This window comes from Sceloporus occidentalis, unplaced genomic scaffold (assembly GCF_023333645.1).
Source record: "Sceloporus occidentalis isolate IW3139 unplaced genomic scaffold, rSceOcc1.0.p SCAF_6, whole genome shotgun sequence".
In the NCBI taxonomy this organism is placed as follows: domain Eukaryota; kingdom Metazoa; phylum Chordata; class Lepidosauria; order Squamata; family Phrynosomatidae; genus Sceloporus; species Sceloporus occidentalis.
This window is the reverse complement of record NW_028316986.1, coordinates 77,322,272-77,341,442: the sequence shown is the minus strand read 5'-3', so window position 1 is coordinate 77,341,442 and position 19,171 is coordinate 77,322,272. Positions and strand designations below refer to the sequence as shown.

Sequence of the window (19,171 nt, the reverse complement as noted above, 5' to 3'; positions counted from 1 at the left end):
CCACAGATTTAGAAAAAAAGCATGCCCCTTTCACCCTTAGCCTCCTGTGCTACCCCCCCCCCCAAATTTTCCCAGCCCAGTTTTAAGTGACCCAGTTTTACTGAGCACAGGAGGGGGCATTGCCCCTACTTATTTCTTCTGGATTTTGCTCTTCTGGTTGTACACATCTACTGTTGAATCCTATCCTAGAATCTCAGGTCCCCATGCCCAAACAAAGGGACAGGATATTATTAAAACAGCAACCATGAACTTTTTTAAGCTTGGGGACATATGAGAACTGTTGTGGATACATTCTTGATTTTTAAATAAGTTATTTTTAATTTAACCTTATTGAACTGATTAAAAATAAATGCCAATTAATTAATGTCTTCTAAATATAACCTAGTTTTAAAGTACAACTAAATTAAATGCATATATGTCGAAAGCTATGTGAGGGATTTTTAAAAACTCTACTGGCTTCTTCATCAGACAAAAGTGTTAAAAATCATACAGGAGAAAGAAAGGGAAAAAATGACAATGTTAGTCATAGCCCTGCATTTGGTTAAGAGATTGTGGTTGTTGTCCTCAGTTCAAATATATTTTGCTATATGGCCAACATGGCTACTCCTGGCTATGTATTATATAATATGTATGTGAGCTAGGTATATGCATTAATATAAACTGACCATATGTCCAGACATACATTTTTTGGAGTTGATGTCTGTTAAATATATGTTCATGCACAACTAAAACACTGAATGTTTGTCTTTCCAACCTTGGAGTGTGAAACTTTTAGTTACACTGCAAGCACACAGGATCCAACCACACTGGCCATCACTTAAATTCCAAGTCACATGAGGATCACTAATATGTATGAGGGTAACTGATAAGCAGGCTAATATAAGCCCATTTCTTCCATGAGAAAGATGGCCTAGCTATCTTCAAATCGGAATTATCCCATAAAATTAATTCAGTGACTGCACTGAAACTGAAGAGTGGTTGTAAACCAATTGCAAGGGGCTCCATCTCTTTCTCTTGTAGATGGACAAGACCTAAGGTAATCCCAGCCAAAGAGAGGTACAAAATACATTGGTTCTAAAATGGGCCATGGAGGTTTAGTTGAATCAAACCATATTAGTCAGCTGTCTGTAAAAGTCAGAAGATATGCCTTATGAATCAAAGTAATATTGTATTTAATTGCAAACCAGTGTCTTTAAGTAATTTATCTACCCAATGAGTATACATGTTTGTTCAGATTTTAAAAAGATGTGATTTTAAACAGTGGTTTTAATTCTGGCCTTTTTTTTCTGGATACAGTTGGCCCTTGGTATCCATGGGGATCTGTTCTGGACCCCTTGCCCATGGATACCAAAATCCATGGATGCTCAAGTTCCATTGTCCCCAATGGCCGTGTGTGCACACGACTGTGCTGCCATTAGGGACAACAGGAATTCAATGGCGGCATGTGCATCTGGCCACGCCACCATTAGGGACAACAGGACTTCACTCTGCCAGGGCGCAGAGGAAGAGGTGCTGCCAAGGGACCTCGCTCTCACTCCCACTGTGGTTGCCAGGCAGTGGGAGCCACCAGCCACCCCGCCCACAGCCTTCCTCAGCAAAGACCAGGTGAGGTAAGGAGGGCAAGGGCTCCTGAAGTCCTATTGTCCCTAGTTTTCAACTACTGTATCTCTTCCAGCAGGTCATTCCACAGTCTGGGGGCAGCAAATGAAAGGGTCATCTGGGAAACTGTTGCCAGTCTAGACCTGGCTGATTGAAGCAAACATTTCCCAGAGGACCTGAGTGTACAGGGCAGATTGTATAGGAGAAGGTTATCCTAATAATAATAATAATAATAATAATAATAATAATAATAATAATTTGTTTTATTTATATACCGCTATTCCAAAGATCATAGTGGTGAACAGCAAGTAAGCTAATTAGCAAGTAAGCTAATTTGCCCCCAACAGTCTGGGTACTCATTTTAGCGACCTCGGAAGGATGCAAGCCTGAGTCGAGCTTGGGCCCTTTTGCTGGTCTGGGCCCAACCCGTGTAAGGCTTTAAAGTTTGCCCTTTTCCCAGAAAGTAATAGGCAGCCAGTGGAGTGCTTTTAAGATTGGAGTAATGTGATAATTCCTGGAAGTACTGTACCCGTAATAATAAATAAATAAATCATTTATTTGTAGCCCGCTTTTCCTGGGTAGATCAAAGCGGGTAACAGGGTGATTCATTACTGTTAAAGTTTTGTCTTTCTCTGTTGCTTCAGTTTTTTGGGGGCATCCTAGGCAACATTCTAACTCTATAAACCAGGGGTAGGCAACCTTTTTGAGACGGGGGCCGGGTTGCTGTCCCCCAGACAACCGGGGGGGGGGGGGAACCAAAAAATAAACAATTAAATAATTAAATAATATAGGACAACATTTTCAAATGTAAGACACATTTTTTAAAAATGGAGGACATGCGAAAAAATTTGATGATTTTTAAAAAATGTTAATATAAATGCATGTTTCTTAGGCATGATCAAAATGGAGGACAGAAGGTTCACATGGCTATGCATATTGAACATGTCAAGATGGTCTCACAAGAAGTGATTTGCCCTAGGGTTCAACTGTACTTCTCAGAAGTGTGTACAGTACTTGGTCAAGGGACTGGTTTTTCTGCACTGTGCATGAGTTTGTAAAAATCACAGCAATTTACATTGGCTGTGCCTCAGAGGCTTGCTGCTATCACTATCATCATCATCACTGTAATTGTCCAAGAAAGGCAGATTGTTAGCATTCAAAGCACCATAAATACACAGAAAATGCACTTGCATATATTTAATAATAAAAAATAATGAAAAAAACAAGGCAGGGGTGTATATATTTAATAATAAAATTAATGTAATAAAATAAAAAGCAATAATAAAAACTAATGAAATAAAATAAAAAGCAATAATAAATAATGAAATGAAATAAAAAGCAATAATGAAAAATAATGACGTAAAATAAAAAAGCAATAATGAAAAATAATGACGTAAAATAAAAAAGCAATAATGAAAATAATGAAGTAAAATAAAAAAGCAATAATAAAAATAATGAAGTAAAATAAAAAAGCAATAATAAAAATAATGAAATAAAATAAAAAGCAATAATAAAAAATAATGAAGTAAAATAAAAGAGCAATAATAAAAATAATGAAATAAAATAAAAAGCAATAAAAATATTGAAATAAAATAAAAAGCAATAATAAAAAATAATGAAGTGAAATAAAAAGCAATAATGAAATAATGAAATAAAAAAGCAATAATAAAAATAATGAAATAAAATAAAAAAGCAATAATAAAAATTAATGAAATAAAAAAAAAACAAAAATAAGTATTTTTTATTTTTAAAAATTAATAAAAAAACCAAGGCAGACCTGAAATGACTCACCTTTCCACCACCACCACCACCTCCGTGCAAAGGCTCCTTGGGAAGCCCTGCACGCAGGTGCAGAAGCGGGGTTTGCGCGCGCAAGGAAAGAGGAGCCCGTCCCCTTTGGCCAGCTGGCCAATGGCTGGCTGGCCAAAGGGGACGAGCTCCTCCGTCCTAGCCCCGCACGCGGGCGGGAAAGCCCCGCTGTGGGCGGCGGCGGCAGCGCTTGGGAGGAGGAGGAAGGCAGTGCTGCTCAGGAGGAGGAGGGCAGCACTGGGGAGGAAGAGGGCAGCACTGCCCAGGAGGAGGAGGAGGAGGAGGTGAGTTGGCGGCCAGCCGCCTGCATTAGCCTAAGCGGCGGCGGTCTTAACACCAGCGGCAGCAGGACCGGGCTGGGGCCGGTCCTGCCACCTCGCTGGGCCGGATCCGGCCCGCGGGCTGGGGATTGCCGAGTCCTGCTATAAACTTTTTCTTGCCATTTGCTATTGTTCTCAATGTTTAAAGCATCCATGATTCTGTTAATTTGATGTGCATTTCTTACCATTTCATCACCACCAAATGGCAGTCTCCATGGCAGCACTTAGAGGTGTTCCCTTCTCCTCTGAAATTTTTGATCTAACCTTTTTGTGGTAAATTGGGCAAACCAGGTAGTGTAGTTCTTAATTCAGCATTTTGCTGCCACAGATGTATTTGTTAAATACTATTGCATCTGATCCATTTAGTTTATTCATGTTCTCTATCTTAATAATATAATATTGAAAATCAAAAGCTAATTTATGTACTTCAGACACCCATGACTTCATTTCCTAAATGTTACAATTTTTTTATGTTTCTCTTAATATTTCCGTTGTTTTAATAGGGGACTGAAGTTAGATTAACCAGGTGATAATTGCCAGGATCACCCTTTCCTTTTTGAAGGTTGGTAGTATATTTTGTTTCCCCCTTCCTAGTACATCTTCAGTTCTCCATCACTTTTTAATTGTTTTTTAAATTCATTAATTCTTTACACCATAGATAAATGCCATGAGAATCCACAGACTCATTAGTTTTCATTTCCTCTAAACATATTATCATCTTTTCAATAGCAACTGTGGTTGCAATCCACAACCATTTTCTTTAACAAAATCCCATTGATTTTGAAGGAGAATTACTAGAGTGTAATGTAGTAGAGTTTGCCCCGTTCACATATTTTATCACTTCATGAAAGATGTATCCATTTTTTAAAATAAAACATTTGTAGATATTTCAAGAAATTTGAAGAAAGCATATTCATCCATTATATTAAAAAGGCCTCTTCTGCATTCTAATTTTATATAAAAGCCCTTTCTCATTCTATAATAATTTTAATTACTTAGTTCCAGGTATACTAGTATCACGTTCTTCCTTTCACAATATTCATATTGTCACAAAATTGCCACAGTTTTAAAAAAATTATTGTTTTATATTTAGAATATTTCAAATTAGCATGTTTTTCTTTGTTTAGACCTAGTACAGAGATAACTTTTATTCATTAACCATGGCTAATTTATTTATTTTTATTATTATAACGGTTATCTAGTCAGTTCCCAGGGCAGTTTACATGCAAATGCAAATACAAATAAATGTCGGTGAAACCAGTTAAAATAGTAATAAAACACACACACACACACACAATTATTTTGCTTAATATCTTTGTTAGTGTAACTCTTTGCACATATGCCTGTTCATTTTCTTAGGCCAGAAGCAGATGTAGGGGGGAAAAACAGCTTACCCCCAGGATTTGCCAACTCACAGGGAGAACCCACTTACAGCACCATCAACTCCTACAATGGCCTGACAGCTGATGTGCAAACACACTGTTCCATCCTACTGTAAGGAAGGACCTGCCACAATTGAGCATTTGTGGCTACATGCTGCACCATGCTATTATGTTTTTTCCATACTGTCACAAACGCATGCGCACAAGCTCCACCGCAGCTGGCAATTGCCCCCATACTGCCCAGCCGTTGGCCCACTGGACACTCTACACAACTGACCAGTTGATTGCACGATCAGTCAACTACCCATATGACACATTGTTGCACCGAATGACACATTGGTGCAGCACAATTGTATTGCCCCCCATATGTACCCCCTTCTTCCCTCGTCCCCCCCGCCATTGCCTCTTCTTGGACCAGCCAGTTGGTTAATGTTTTTGTTAAATCCATTGTATTGTTAGTAACAATGTTTGTGGTCATTTTGTTCCATGTGGGTGTGCAGTGAAGTTCATCTGATCACTCATGCCCTTGTGTGATCGTTTCATGAGAGCGCACACACACACACACACATACACACACATATTAAGGCCAGCAATGCCAACTCAAGCTGCCTGCTCGTGACCTCTTCCACTCCTTTCCTCTTCTGTGTACCAGCATGTTGTCTATATGCTGATGCAATAGTTCTTTGCCCTTTCCAGCCTGAACCAGAGCAAACCAAGATTTATTTTGCTCTGGTGCAAAGTCCCGGAGTGCGGTTTCAGTCCATTTTCCTCCCAGTTTGGCCATTTGCATTTTCTGAACAGGTGAGTTCCAAAACAGGCGGGGCTGTTTTTTTCCGCCCATGCAGACAACCCCTACCTCTTTTTTCCTGTATTATAAAGTGGATTTATACAACAACACCAGATTGGGGTTCTTCCAAATAAAGTCCAATTTGGTGAGCATTATAAAACTCCAGCAGTGAAAGATATTTGCTTTTTGTTTTTCACCTTTGTGACTAGAATGATTCAGAACAGTCAAATCTCTACTTCTTTGTACCTTCCCTAAAGATGTCGTTCTGCTACAGATTATAATCTGTGCCATTGTCCCACTAAATTATAACTATCAGTGCTGCATTCCATTGGTTATAGTTGTGCTACTTCTTAGGCAAATGGATTTACTGTTAAGTTAATGTTATTTATCATTCTTTTTGATAACTATTGTTATCACTCAATAAATAATTTATAAATAATTATATTTATAAATAATTTTTCTTAGATGTTACAGGAGATGCTTCTTGGGGTTTTCATTTAGATAAATGGTTATATTTCTGTGAACTTAACAGGCCTTTAAAGCCTATGTTGACATGTAATTTTGGGAAGAGATAAAATGATAAGACTAAACTTAACATAATACTGGTGGAATGCATTGTAGTTGCACTGGATTCTACCAGTGCGCAAGCAGATGTACAAATCAATTGCACAAGAAGTGGAATAATCAGTTTAACAATCATTTTTCACAAACCCATACTCAATTACAAACTATATTGTTTACCAGTGGTTCTCATGCTTTTTACCCTTGTGACTTCATCTAGAGGCAGACGTCATTCCCTGCTGCTCAACGTAATACAGTATTTGAATACAAATTTTCTGTTCATTTAGCGTGCGTATTTTTATTTGCACATTCATGTATATTCATATTTTAACAATTTATAAGGGAATAACATCATTCAAATTAGAACAGTTTTAATTAAATAAATTCAATACCTAACTCAGCTTTTGTTAATTTTACACATACTGTCTCACACATAGCCACACTCACATGCAGCACTCAGCCATATCCTTTCATTCTTTTTTATCACTCACAGAGATACTCATTTACACCCTCACACACACACACACACAGAGAGTCACATAGAAACATTCATACTATATAAATAAAGCTTAATAATAATAATAATACTCTTGTATTGTGTATATGTGAGTATGTAAAAAAGAGATGAAGAGTATTACTGAAGCGGAAGAGGAGGAGGGATCAGGGCCTCCAAACTTGTGTCCCTCTTGAGCAACTTTTGTATCTCCCTGGGGTTCCACCCCACAGTTTGAGAGTCACTGTTGGCGACCCTTGCTCACAGCACAGTGAAACTTGCAGTATCATTCTGACATTGTTTGGTCCAGACCATAGCCTTAAAACCATCAGACTGGATCTTTTAATCAAAGAAATCAAAAATCCACTACTCTCGAATTTAAATATCTTAACTTACATTCAGTGTTTGGCTATTGGTGTATAAATATAATATTTAAAAGGATAAGATACATAGAACAAATACCTATGTTGAGAGATAATGGTTACATTTCAGTACATTAAATCTTTTTGAAATTAATTTTGTTGACATAGTTCTTTAAGAGCACCTGACATTTCTCAGATTAAGCAATTTTATTCTGAGCAGGGATTGACGATTCTAACGTATTGAGAATATTACTTAATGTGAGGGAAATCTTCACAATACCAAGTTACAGATTTTAAATTGTACAAAAAAGGAAAATGTTCAGCATGTTTTGTTTGGGCCATTGTCAGTAGCTGGTAAGTGTTTTAATTTTTCCTCCTTTTATATCTTAATTATTGAAAAATGCCACTAATGGCCTGTGATGCATTGTAACACATAGTATATGTTCATCACTATTTAATGGCCATTACAAGGTGTTCATCTGTTTTTGATAATTGCCCAAATTCCCAGCTACCGTATATATCCGTGTACAAGTTGATGTCATGTATAAATTGAGGGAAGCTTTTAGAGCCAAAATCATGGATTTTTATACGACTCATGGATAAATTGAGAGTAAAATTTAGGGGCATGTCACAAAGGATGTAAAGGGGAAACACCAATTCCTTCCCTCCTCCTCCTTTTCTGGACTTCTCCCAACCACTCAATACAACTTGCCTGGTGCTGGAGGAGAAGGCTTTAACATCGAATTGAAAAGAGAAGGAAGTGGAGTTAAATGGGGAGAGAAGGTTTTAACATTGGGTTAGGAAGGGAAGGAAGTAGAGGGAAATGACGTTTTTGGTGGGGAGAGAAGGTTTTAACATCAGATTTGGCAAGGAAGTGGAGTTAAATGGGGTGTTTGGTGGGGAGAGAGATCCAGAGGAGGAGGAGGATTGGGAGAGACGGTTTTAACATCAGATTGAGAAGGAAATCACCTCTTTCACACAAACACACACGCTACCTACCTAGGCAACTCTTTCAGAAATCATTGCTAAGGCGCACAGGGTGGTGCTTCTTTCAGGACCTTTCTAAGTAGTATTACTGTATTGACCTGTGTATAAGTCAACCCAGGATTTTAGGGTCAATTTTCGAGCATAAATTTTTCGACTTATAGTCGAGTGTTAACATACAGAAGTACTAACAGACATCTGATAAAGAAACTTCTTGGAAGGCTTGAACTTTCTGAAAAAGCAAAAAAAAAAAAAAAAAAAAAAAGAGGAAATGAAGACAGTTGCTCATAAGAGGTTCACACACCACAAAGACTTTATACATGCTGTCTACATACTTTGGAACGTCAGTTATATAGTATGTATAGATTTGTTGCTCTTCCAAGATGACAGAAGATGATAAATGGAATGGTTCCCAACTGACAAGGAGATCAGGCAAGACTGCATTTTATCACCCTACTTGTTCAACTTGTACACAGAAAATGTCATATGAAGAACAGGATTAGATTTAGAAGGAGGAGGAGTGAAGATGGGAGGAAGAAACATCAAGAGTCTTAATATATGCAGATAACATCATATTACTAGTGGAAAGCATCATAGATTTGGAGCAATTATTAAGGAAGGTCAAGGAAGAAAGTGCAAAGGCAGGCTTGCTGGTGAACATAAAACAAAAATAATGACCACTGAGGACTTACATAAATTCAACATAGACAATGAAGAAATTGAAGTAGTTGAAAATTTGTCATACCTTGGATCAAACATTATTCAGAACAGAGAGACTGCACTAAAGTTAGAACAATCCAAGCCATGGTATTCCCCATGTGAGAGCTGGACAGTGAAGAAAGTGGATAAACAGAACACACATTTGAGATGTGGTGCTGGAGAGAAATGCTGAGGATACTGTCAATGGCCAAAAAGATAGACAATTGGGTCCTTGAACAGATCAAGCCTGAAATTCCCCTTGAAGCCAAGATGATCAAACTGAGCCTGTCATACTTTGGCCACATCACGAGAAAGCATGACTCATTAGAAAAGACAATAATGCTAGGAAAGGTAAAGGGTAGCAGAAATAGCGAAAGATTGGACGCCAGATGGCTAGACTCAATCAGGGAGGTTACAGGCATGCATTTGAAGGACTTAAGCAGAGCGGAGGGGGTGTTTTATCCACAGGGTCACCATGAATCAAGGTGAACTCCAGGGTAGTTAACAACAACAATAGTTTAGGGCTATAATAATCACCAAACAATAATCTTTAGTTGATTTTAAGCATAATTGCTTGTTTTAAACCACTATTTCAATATAATATCTGTCTTTTTCAAGTATATTTGCAAAGTAGAACAATTTTACCATCTGTTCCAGTCTCTCAACATTTTATGCATATATAAGTGCCAGGGCATTTATTTTATTATAAACATTTATTTATTTGTTAACTTGAAATATTTGATAGCGTACCTGCTGTTTGGGCTTCCTATCAAATAATACAGGATTTTCTTTCTAGTGCTTTCTCAGTGCAGCAACAGTGGTCTGAATGTTTCTAAGGATAGTTTATACATCAACCAGGATTTTTAATGTAGAAAAAAAGAAATATTTTGGCCTTCATCTCATCTTAAATACTTTCCAGTTTTATGACTAAGGCACAATGAATTGTATTCAAATGTAAATACTGGGAGGTTTTGGGTGACACAATAATCCAGAGGTTGCCAGAAATCCTGGTTTATCTACTCTTGATCATTCCCACTTACACTGGAAGCAATTAAATAAACCATGTAGTTTTGCACTGTAGTTTACATATTGTGTTGTCTGAAAACAGGTACTGCCATCCCTTGGTCCAAGAAACCAGAGAATGAACTCAGGTTTTGTTTTAGGCTTCCTTCTTTTAAACAAACGAGAAAGAAAACTGGTGTATTCAGAGAACACAATGAAGACATCATTTAGCTGTTCCCGCTCCAAGCACAAGCAGTTTAGCCATGGGTTTCTGTATCATGTTGGGTATCATGCAGTGTAATAGTGAAAAATATTTTCTAAATGTGAATAGCTAATAGGTGATATGCTTTAGATACAAAATAAACTTAGCCAAATTAGAGAAATATTAAATGATATATAATATAGTATGAGACAGCGTGTGTGTTTTGGTATGTAATAGCAAACTACTAAGCACCAATATCACTTCAGGAAGTTAAAGACAGAGATTTTAAGTAATCTATAGATTCAGATTGCATGAGCGATGGATAGAGAATGTGTCTTTCACAAAGTCTTATGTCACATGAGGAATTCTGGAGACAGTAACCTTGATTTTGTACATTGTTTTGCTTTTAACAAAAATAAACCAAAGTTGTTAATAAAGGAAAGGGTGGAATACCAGACACATCCACCTATCTATGTGTATCAAATTCTTAGGCAGCTAGGTAAGACTTTGTAATTCTTCCAGTTATACATATGTCAATGGTGTATAATGTATATAGTGAATTAAGGGGACCACCCGACTCACCCAGGCTGGTCCCATTGCTGAGGGGGTGGGGTGGTCTCTGTGGTCGCCCTCCGGGGCGGCAGGCTGGCGCAGGGCCCCGCCATGGCGGCAGCGCCTTTGTCCTGCCCTCATGGGGCAAGGACTACCTCTCCCAGACTCCTCTGGGAGCGGAAATGAGGCGCGCACATCCAGGTGGCTTCCGCGGCTGGGAACTACGGTTCCCAGCCTCCCTTGCGGCCGGAAGCGGCCCGGATTGGCTGGGGGGCCCGGGTGCCTGGGATCTGATTGGCCGGGAGGCAGGACCAACCCGTTTCCTGGCCAATCATTGGCTGGGGCGCCTATAAAGGCCCTGGTCCTATAAAGGCCCGGTCCTATAAAGGCCCGGGGCTCGGCGCCATTTTAAACAGGCTCCCCACCCACCTCTCCCTATGTTGCTGCTCTCTGTCACAACTTCCAGTTGGGGGCAGTAGCATAGGTCATGGATCTGAATGGGCTGCGGAGCACGGAATCGGGAGTCCCCCGGGGACCCAGGGGTGCTGAGGGCTAGCGATGTCGCCAGTGCGGGGTCGGCATCAATTCTGCGCTCCCGGTGACATGGGGTGAAGATGCGCCCAAGCACATAGCCGGCAGCGAACAAGTGGTGAGCTAAGTCAGGCCGGTTCCCCCTCTGTCATCCTGAATGCCTGGGAGAGGCCAGGCAGAAGGGTCATCGACCAACACGGGTTGGTGGATGTCAGATCCAGACCTCATGCTTTCGGGCCAACCCTCATGTGAGTTTCTTGTATGCAAAATAAAGTTGTGGCCTTTTTATTGCCAAAAACTTGTGTCTGTCCTTTGTCCACTCTACAACACCCTTCCTCTGCAACTGTAATTCAATGAGAATAGTTTTAAATTTACACTGATATTTGTTTTAAAAATGACACAAAGTGTGGTTCTGGAGCTGCCTGTATATACACATACCCCCAATGCTGTTGTGGTCTTTTACTGTGTAATACAGCCTTTTTTCTAGCAAAAAAGAAACAGAGTGAGTTGTATGTCTTAAGAAATTCCTAATTAATCAGTTTCAATTTCTGCCAAAAGAAAAAGAAATAACAAATAAGCCAACCTGGAATGTAAAAGTGGATCTGCAGCATATTCTGTGTATTTTTATTTGGAAATAAGTTAGGCCCGGGACAGACAGGCAGGAAGCGCCATCCTCTGGCCAATTATAGGGTTCTGGAGTGCACAGCAACCACACACTCCGGAACCCTAGGACATGTGGGCGCTGCATCATGGCGGCCTCCCATCCATATGAGGGCCGCCATCATGATGTAAGTGACGCACAAAAAGAACCCAGTTTTTCCGGATTCTTTTTGGGGTGGAGGGATGTCACGTAGTTTGGCTGCTGTGATATCCCTCCACAGGAAAACTGGATGCCTCCAGCCCGGACTTTCGGGACAGTATGTACTGGGCCTTAGTTACATTATGTTCCATAGAGCTTATTCTCAGGCAGGTGTGCAGAGAATGCAGCCCTGTTCATATAATCTGTATGAACCATATTTTTATACAACTGTAGAAAATAGAAATATTTATGTCCAAGAATATGAGGGAGGGTTATGTGTGTATGTGTATAAAAACTTCAACTATTCTAAAATTACAACAGAACAAATCAAGCCTTACTGGTCCAGAACATAAGGCTTGCCTTCACCCAATCAGCTTCATATCAATATAATTTTAACTGTTGTATTAACACAATATGTAAAAGCTTGCAAGGTAGTATCTTTTTCATGTCTGATGCTTCTTCTTAAAATTTCTGGTCAAGATTTAGCATAAGATCCTTTACTGTGATGCTGGTGAACTGGGAAGAAGCATTGTTCCAATTCACACACTGTAACGTGAGGATAATGCAAGCCAACCTTGCTTTTGAAGGCTGTTAATGCATGTGAAATGCCTGAATACGGTTTCATGTGTTCTTAGACCTTGTCTCTCTCATTTTTACTTCAAATGGTAATCATCTTTGACTTTCAAAACTGCTTATATTCAGACTCATTGAGAAAACTAATGGTGTTTGAGGCAACTATAAGTCTACTATAACTGAAATTGAACTGTAAACTGTTTGAGAAAAGAAAATAAGGGTTGAAGTTGTTTTTAGGCAGCTGTGTTATAAAATGTAGATGTTATTAAAAGGGCACATTGCTCTGTTCCATGATAGTTAGAAATGAACTGATAACTTTTTTGTATATTACCATGACCCTTACAGTGCCATTTTAAGTTGTATCAGTTACTTGATAATGTTTCCCAATGACATGGGCATTATAAACTTAATTGGTTTTACTCAGAATGGATGTTGTTTGATGTCAAACAGAGGAATGAATTTTATGGCTTTCTTTACACAAGATTTTTTGGTTTTCCTTCCTAGTACGGTCCTGCATAAGCACAGACCGTGCTGTTCAGGATCGTTCACTAACCAGTGTTTTGCAGGAGAGGATTTGAGGATGCAGAGTGGGAGAAAGGGAAAGGAAAATTAAGTTCCACAAGCTGCTTCCTGGTTCTGACGCCTTTGGACACAAAACACACAATGTCTTGGTCAACAATTTTCTACATATGTAGTGCTTGGTGCTCTGTACACTCAAAACTTGCAGTTTTCCATAGTTTTCTTTTTAGTTCAGTGAGGCTGCAGTTCCTCTGATAGGGCTTTTTCAAAAAAGCCCATTGCTGGAGAGCTCATATTTCACTTTGTGTATTAGGCATATTGCCAGAACTAAGAACTTTGAATGTTATCACTCACAAAGCATTACTAATTCTAGAATGGTTAATGTATGTGTAAAGTGGACATAAGGAAAGGGGTGTAGTCCAAATACTGTTTGAAAAGCACTCTGAGCTCAAACAAAGCCTAACCAAAGGGACTCACAAGACTTGAACAAAATAATATAAATACAGTTCTAAATTAGGAATAGCAGCTTCATTTGCATATTATCCCCTTGGAGACAAGTGAGGACTCTGTCTCTTACATACAGAAAATGCTTGTCAAAATGAATATTGTCACTTTCTTAAAATGCACTAAGATGTTGTGCATGCTGTCTTTGTCAGTTTAACAAAACAGTATTACTAACAATTCTCCTCTTTCTCTTCACACCTCAATCCTCTTTTGCCCATGTCGTTCCACCTCTACCTGTCTTTCTCTCATACATCTTTTATATTCTTTTGGCACACTTCAATTCTTCAGTGTGATCAAGATCAGTGCATTCAGAGCACCAAATTCGTTTTGCAGGCTGCTGCCACTCCACTCCTCCAGAGCGAGTCCAGCATAAATAGCGAAGAACTCCATTTATCTGGAAAGACTTCTATCGGTGCTCCCTGTGCCACATTAACACTGGGGCAGCCCACGCCACCCTCCTCCATGCCAAATCTTACATCAGAAACGGGTTTGGCAGACATGATACCATTAAAAGAGGACCTTGAAAGTCATCAGTTTCTTACTCCTGAGGAAGCTCCATCACCACCTGGGATGTTGCCAATGGGAAGTTCTATGATACACAGCCGTACCATGCATATCCTCAGCCTAGCCAGCCAGGACTCTTTGCATGAAGATTCAGTTCGTGGCCTTGTAAAACTCAGTTCAGTCTGAGCAATTTTCAGCATAACAGTTATGTTCCATAGAATTTGCAATGCCACTTTTGGACTCTGTAGTGTATATGTCACTAAAATGTATAATGAAGTCTACTAAAAGGATGAATTATTTTTGCTCACTGAGGTTACATCATTTCATAGCCAATTGGATTTCATAGTCAATTGGCTTGGATTCTGTGGTGACATAGACTAAATAACAGAAATGTACATTAAACTTATTTGATGATTAATGGCACTTAGTGGCTTGACATCCTGGTACTACAATGTTGATTATTATAGTACTTAAAAATATTACTGGAACTAAGAACCATATTCCATGTTTTATGAGGTTTTGTATAATATCACACTTGTAGCCAGATAGGCCACCTTCCTCATGTTACTGTGCAACAGATATTTAAAGTTTAAGATTAGTATTCATTTGATACAAAACCAGTAAAAGACTGTAATTGTGGATTTGCATGCCACGCTACAGTGTATGTTACAGTAGTGTTGGTATTGAGAGAAAGTGCTGCTTTATTATTTGTGAGTTCCAAAGTGCTGTTTCATGTAAAAGACAGTACAACAAACCAATGGGCAATTTTTTAAAAAACTTGATGAAAATGTTTATAAATAAATGAACTGGTGGTATTTCAAATGTGGAGAGCTACCATGTTTTGCATATCATTTGATTTTGTCTGAATTGAGATAGTGTGTTGTGCCATACCATGGGGTTCTCTCCTCCCTCTTGCTCACATTTCATTACATTAGATATGAACATCAAATAAAATAGCAACCTCTGTTTCACTGAATATGTGTACAAATATATCCATATAACAGATAAATAGCTTCTTGGTTATAGGGTTTGTTTGTTTTTAAATAGGACGATGCAATTAAGAAATACAAGGTAAAACCTAAACTCCAATTATGAAAAAAAATTAATATTGTGTATGGTTTTGTAAAAAATAAGCTGTCAGATTTTTAGGACACAGTATGCCTACATCTGAGCTAAATATTGAAATAACTTAAAGTTAGTAGGTTGTATTCAAAAATCCATTTCCATTTACAGAAGGGGCTTTGATTCAAGTGATTCAAGTGTCATAAATGGAATGACGCGATCACCATCAATTTTCCCTTACGATCCCTGACATCCTTTTTCTAGATGGGTGGTAAACTGTCCAGAATAGCATAGAGGTAGTTCAGGGATCGACGTAATTAACCTCCCACCAAAGATGGCCTCCTCCATCCTTTTGTTTAAAGGAGTCTCCACTAGATTAATGGGTTTTGCATTAACTTAAAGGCTTTTTTTGATGCAACCCAGTATCTCCTTTGGAGTCCCATAACCTGGGTACCAAGAGGAATCGCTCAAGTTGGGGGTTTGCAAGGTGAGCATGCCAAGGTCCTCTAACTTGGCAAAGGAAAATAAGTCACTGAGATGTACCTAAGCTATATGTGACAATAACTGCCATTTCAGTATGGTCATTTTCAGCTATAGCTTTATCTTAATTTATGATACAGAATTATTGAATGCTTTTAATTTTAGATTAGGAAAAATACTTATGACTTAAAGGAAACTGTTTCCCCTCAGGGATAGCCCAAAAGAATATACAATGAATATTAAAAATATTTGTATCCCTGCATTGTGTCGTGCTTTTTAAGATTGCTAGGACCTGCAATAATCTTTTCTCAGGACAAAATTTAGTGCCGAGTATTTTCAAAATTTTAAAAGCATGACTGCAGGTAACTACTTTGAAAACTAAAATTATGTAGACATTGTATTTGTTGCATCTCTGAGACATACAATTCAAAGGAGAAATAAAAGCACAATGTTTCAATTGGAATAAGGCCATCTCTGTTAGAGAAATATCAGATGATATACTGGCAAGAAGCCTCACACTGTGTACATTTTTATAGAAGATAATTATTTTTTCTCTGAGTGGTGATACAGACTTTCACCATGTTTGCATGTATAGAGAAAATTTTGATATCCACAGGTTCCTCTTTTGTTCCATTTTGCAGAAAACTATGCATGATCTGCAGTTACGTGATTGTGAGCCATTGAAATGTAATGGTTTTGAGCCATTGAAATGTTTACAGGTTTTCATATAAAGGGATATTGCCTCCTTTCCTGTGTGACCTCATAGGATTTCTTTAAAATCCTTCATATGTTATTTCCTTTAGCATATGCCTATTCCAAAGAAAAACAATTACTTTTTAGAGAAATTATCTTGAATTAGATAATGGATTGCTTTACTAGCAGAAGTTCTATAGAAAGAATTCAGCTGTAAGTACCAGTGTAACAGCCATAACCACATCAACATTTTCAGTGGAGGTCAGAGAGGTTACATCCTTTTAAAAATCCCTAATGTAAGTTTCACTGCCTCCATACAACAGACACCTCAGAGGCAACAATCTCAAATCAGGGTTTTTTTTAAAGTTTGTGAGCAAATAATGTTACGAAATGTGTAATGATATGTAATAGAATTACACAGCACATTCTGGAAACTTGGGAGATATTGATTTCTTGCTGTCCTATCTTTCTGTCACAAGCACATTTTACTATAAATCAACTGAGGAAAAGAAAAATAGTGAAAAGGAGGTGCGTGACTCTTTCGGAGGCTTATTTCATTAAAGCAAAGGGGTTTTTTAGCCATTTCTGATAGTAGCAGAAGAAAGGTTCATTTAAGTACTCCATGAATCCAAAATTAGTTCGTGAATCTCAAGGCACACACCAATATTAGATTAATTCTGTATATCTGCTTAATAAAACACATCTTCATATTTTACCATTTTTACAGACATCAGAACATGAAGCCTCCATTCCCTACAGTGTAGAAATATCAACCATAAGAAATATTTTACTCTCCCATAATGATTTCACAGCTGTGGAGCATACACAAAGGAGTAGAACTGTTTAAAAATTCATCTGATTACATTTCCATGGAAATACTTTGTTTTTTAAATAGGGGTGTTTGGATACCTTATCATTAGGAAACAGCAGCATCATACATGGCATATATAATATGGTTCTGGTAGAATCTACTGTGTCAGGGTGTCAGAATGTTGTCATACAGTTGTTTTTTTCAGTCCTTCTCTTATGTAAAGCTTTAAAATGCTGCACTGCCACATTAGAATACCTTGTTTGGTTTACTTAGCGCTCAAGGGAAGAAAATGCTTGACAGAAATAAAGTACTGTGAATACCTATTTTAGAACAAATTTATTCTTTGTTTGCATTGATGTACAGTAATTTTTTGCTGTTTATAATATTTTTGACTTTGTGTTGAAGAATAAAAAATACAGCATTTTTAAGCATTCTCTTCTGCCTTAATTTCCCCCCCACAGATTAAAAAAATATAGCTATTTATTTTAATTATTATAACATTTTAAATCTTTCACTGTTGCCTCATGATGACATCTGCTGGAAAGCAATGGAATTGAATATTGAGTTATCTAAATAGCAGTTTTATGTTTATTGTCCCAGTTAGTTTGAAAGCATCCGTTTCTAATGTATAGCTCTCTCATGGGCTGAATTTCCTAGTAAAGGTAGTTGGTGTATAATAAAGTTTAAACATAATCCAATACATTTCACCACTAAAAAAATCCAGCCAGTTTCATCTTTTTCTCCTATGTATGTCTATAACCATCACCTCCAATTTTGATATCCACAGGTTCCTCTTTTGTTCCATTTTGCAGCTATTGCAGGTGATGTTTACAGACATCTGGTCTAGGACCATCTGTTATTTTACTATTTTAATTTATATATTGTTTTTGCACAATATCATAGCCTTAAAAACAACCTGGAAGAGCTGGGAATTGGAGTAGTGGCAACCTTTTATGGCCTCCTGACTTTGGAAGATGGGTCACAAGATTATAGAACACATGAAAATATTATCACAGTTTTTAAAGCATCAACAAAATCCTTCCATCCCCTGCGCAAATACCAAATGCAAACTGGAGGATAATGTGATCCCAAGTCACTTAGAGTTTAAAAGGCCAAACCCAGCATGTAATGTTCACTCATTTAACCTACTGAAGGCTTGGTGTTTCTAGGACAAACTAGTCATTTTGAAGTGATGGCTGCAAATGCCAAATGAGCTACTATAATAAAATACCACCTGTGCCTCCAATAAGCAGTGCTGAGTCCAGGTATACTACACTGCATTTGTAGCTGGCTTTTCAGGGCAAATGTGACCTTATCCTGAGTCTCATCAAATCCCTACCCAGATTAATGGAAGTCTCAACACACCAGTCCCATTTTATCTGGATTGAACTCTGGCTTCTTAGCTGTCATCTATTCAGACACTTAACAAGTTCAGATATCTATCCCTGGTTTCACCTACCTCTGGGAGTTGATGGTAAGAAGGGAAACAGGGTTGCGTGTCATGCACTTATTGACATTTTAGTCCAGGATTCCAGACATTGTCCCAGTAGTTTCACCTAAGTGTTGAAAAGTACAAGAGCCAGGATAGGTTCTTATGGGTATCACAAATGCTAATAGCTGGAAAGACTGTTGCTCTCAGCTCCACCTTCTGGGTCCATTCAAACCATGAATATTATTCCGCTTCCTAACAGGAGGGCCAAAGGGATACTATTGTACATCGTAGTTAATAGTCACTGAGATGGCCAGGAGATCCAATAGCAATACACTCTTCCTATCTCTCTCCCCCCTCCTTGCCCCCCCCCCCTGCCCAAAGTGATCTATTCTATCCAGCTAGCTGAGCCACTTTGTGGGCTATGCCCAGGCTAGACTGAAATGCTTCTAAACCAGACCTCTTGTGACTGGTATAATAACTTACAGAATTACTAAATATGAAACCATTTGAT

At 38.3% G+C, this 19,171-nt stretch overlaps 1 protein-coding gene across 5 annotated transcripts in view; it reads left to right on the top strand.

Moving 5' to 3' along the window:
• Positions 1-17,659, top strand: part of ZDHHC14 (zDHHC palmitoyltransferase 14) — a 65,285-nt gene extending 47,626 nt beyond the window's left edge. For 3 of the 5 annotated variants that reach the window (XM_089530128.1, XM_089530127.1, XM_089530131.1), the window contains one exon: positions 13,967-17,659. In XM_089530128.1, coding sequence (XP_089386254.1) covers positions 13,967-14,368 — 402 coding nt within the window. In that variant the 3' untranslated portion in view covers positions 14,369-17,659. The remainder of the gene's footprint in view (positions 1-13,966) is intronic. The other 2 variants (XM_089530130.1, XM_089530129.1) reach the window with 1 other exon arrangement.
• The last annotated feature ends 1,512 nt before the right edge of the window (positions 17,660-19,171 follow it).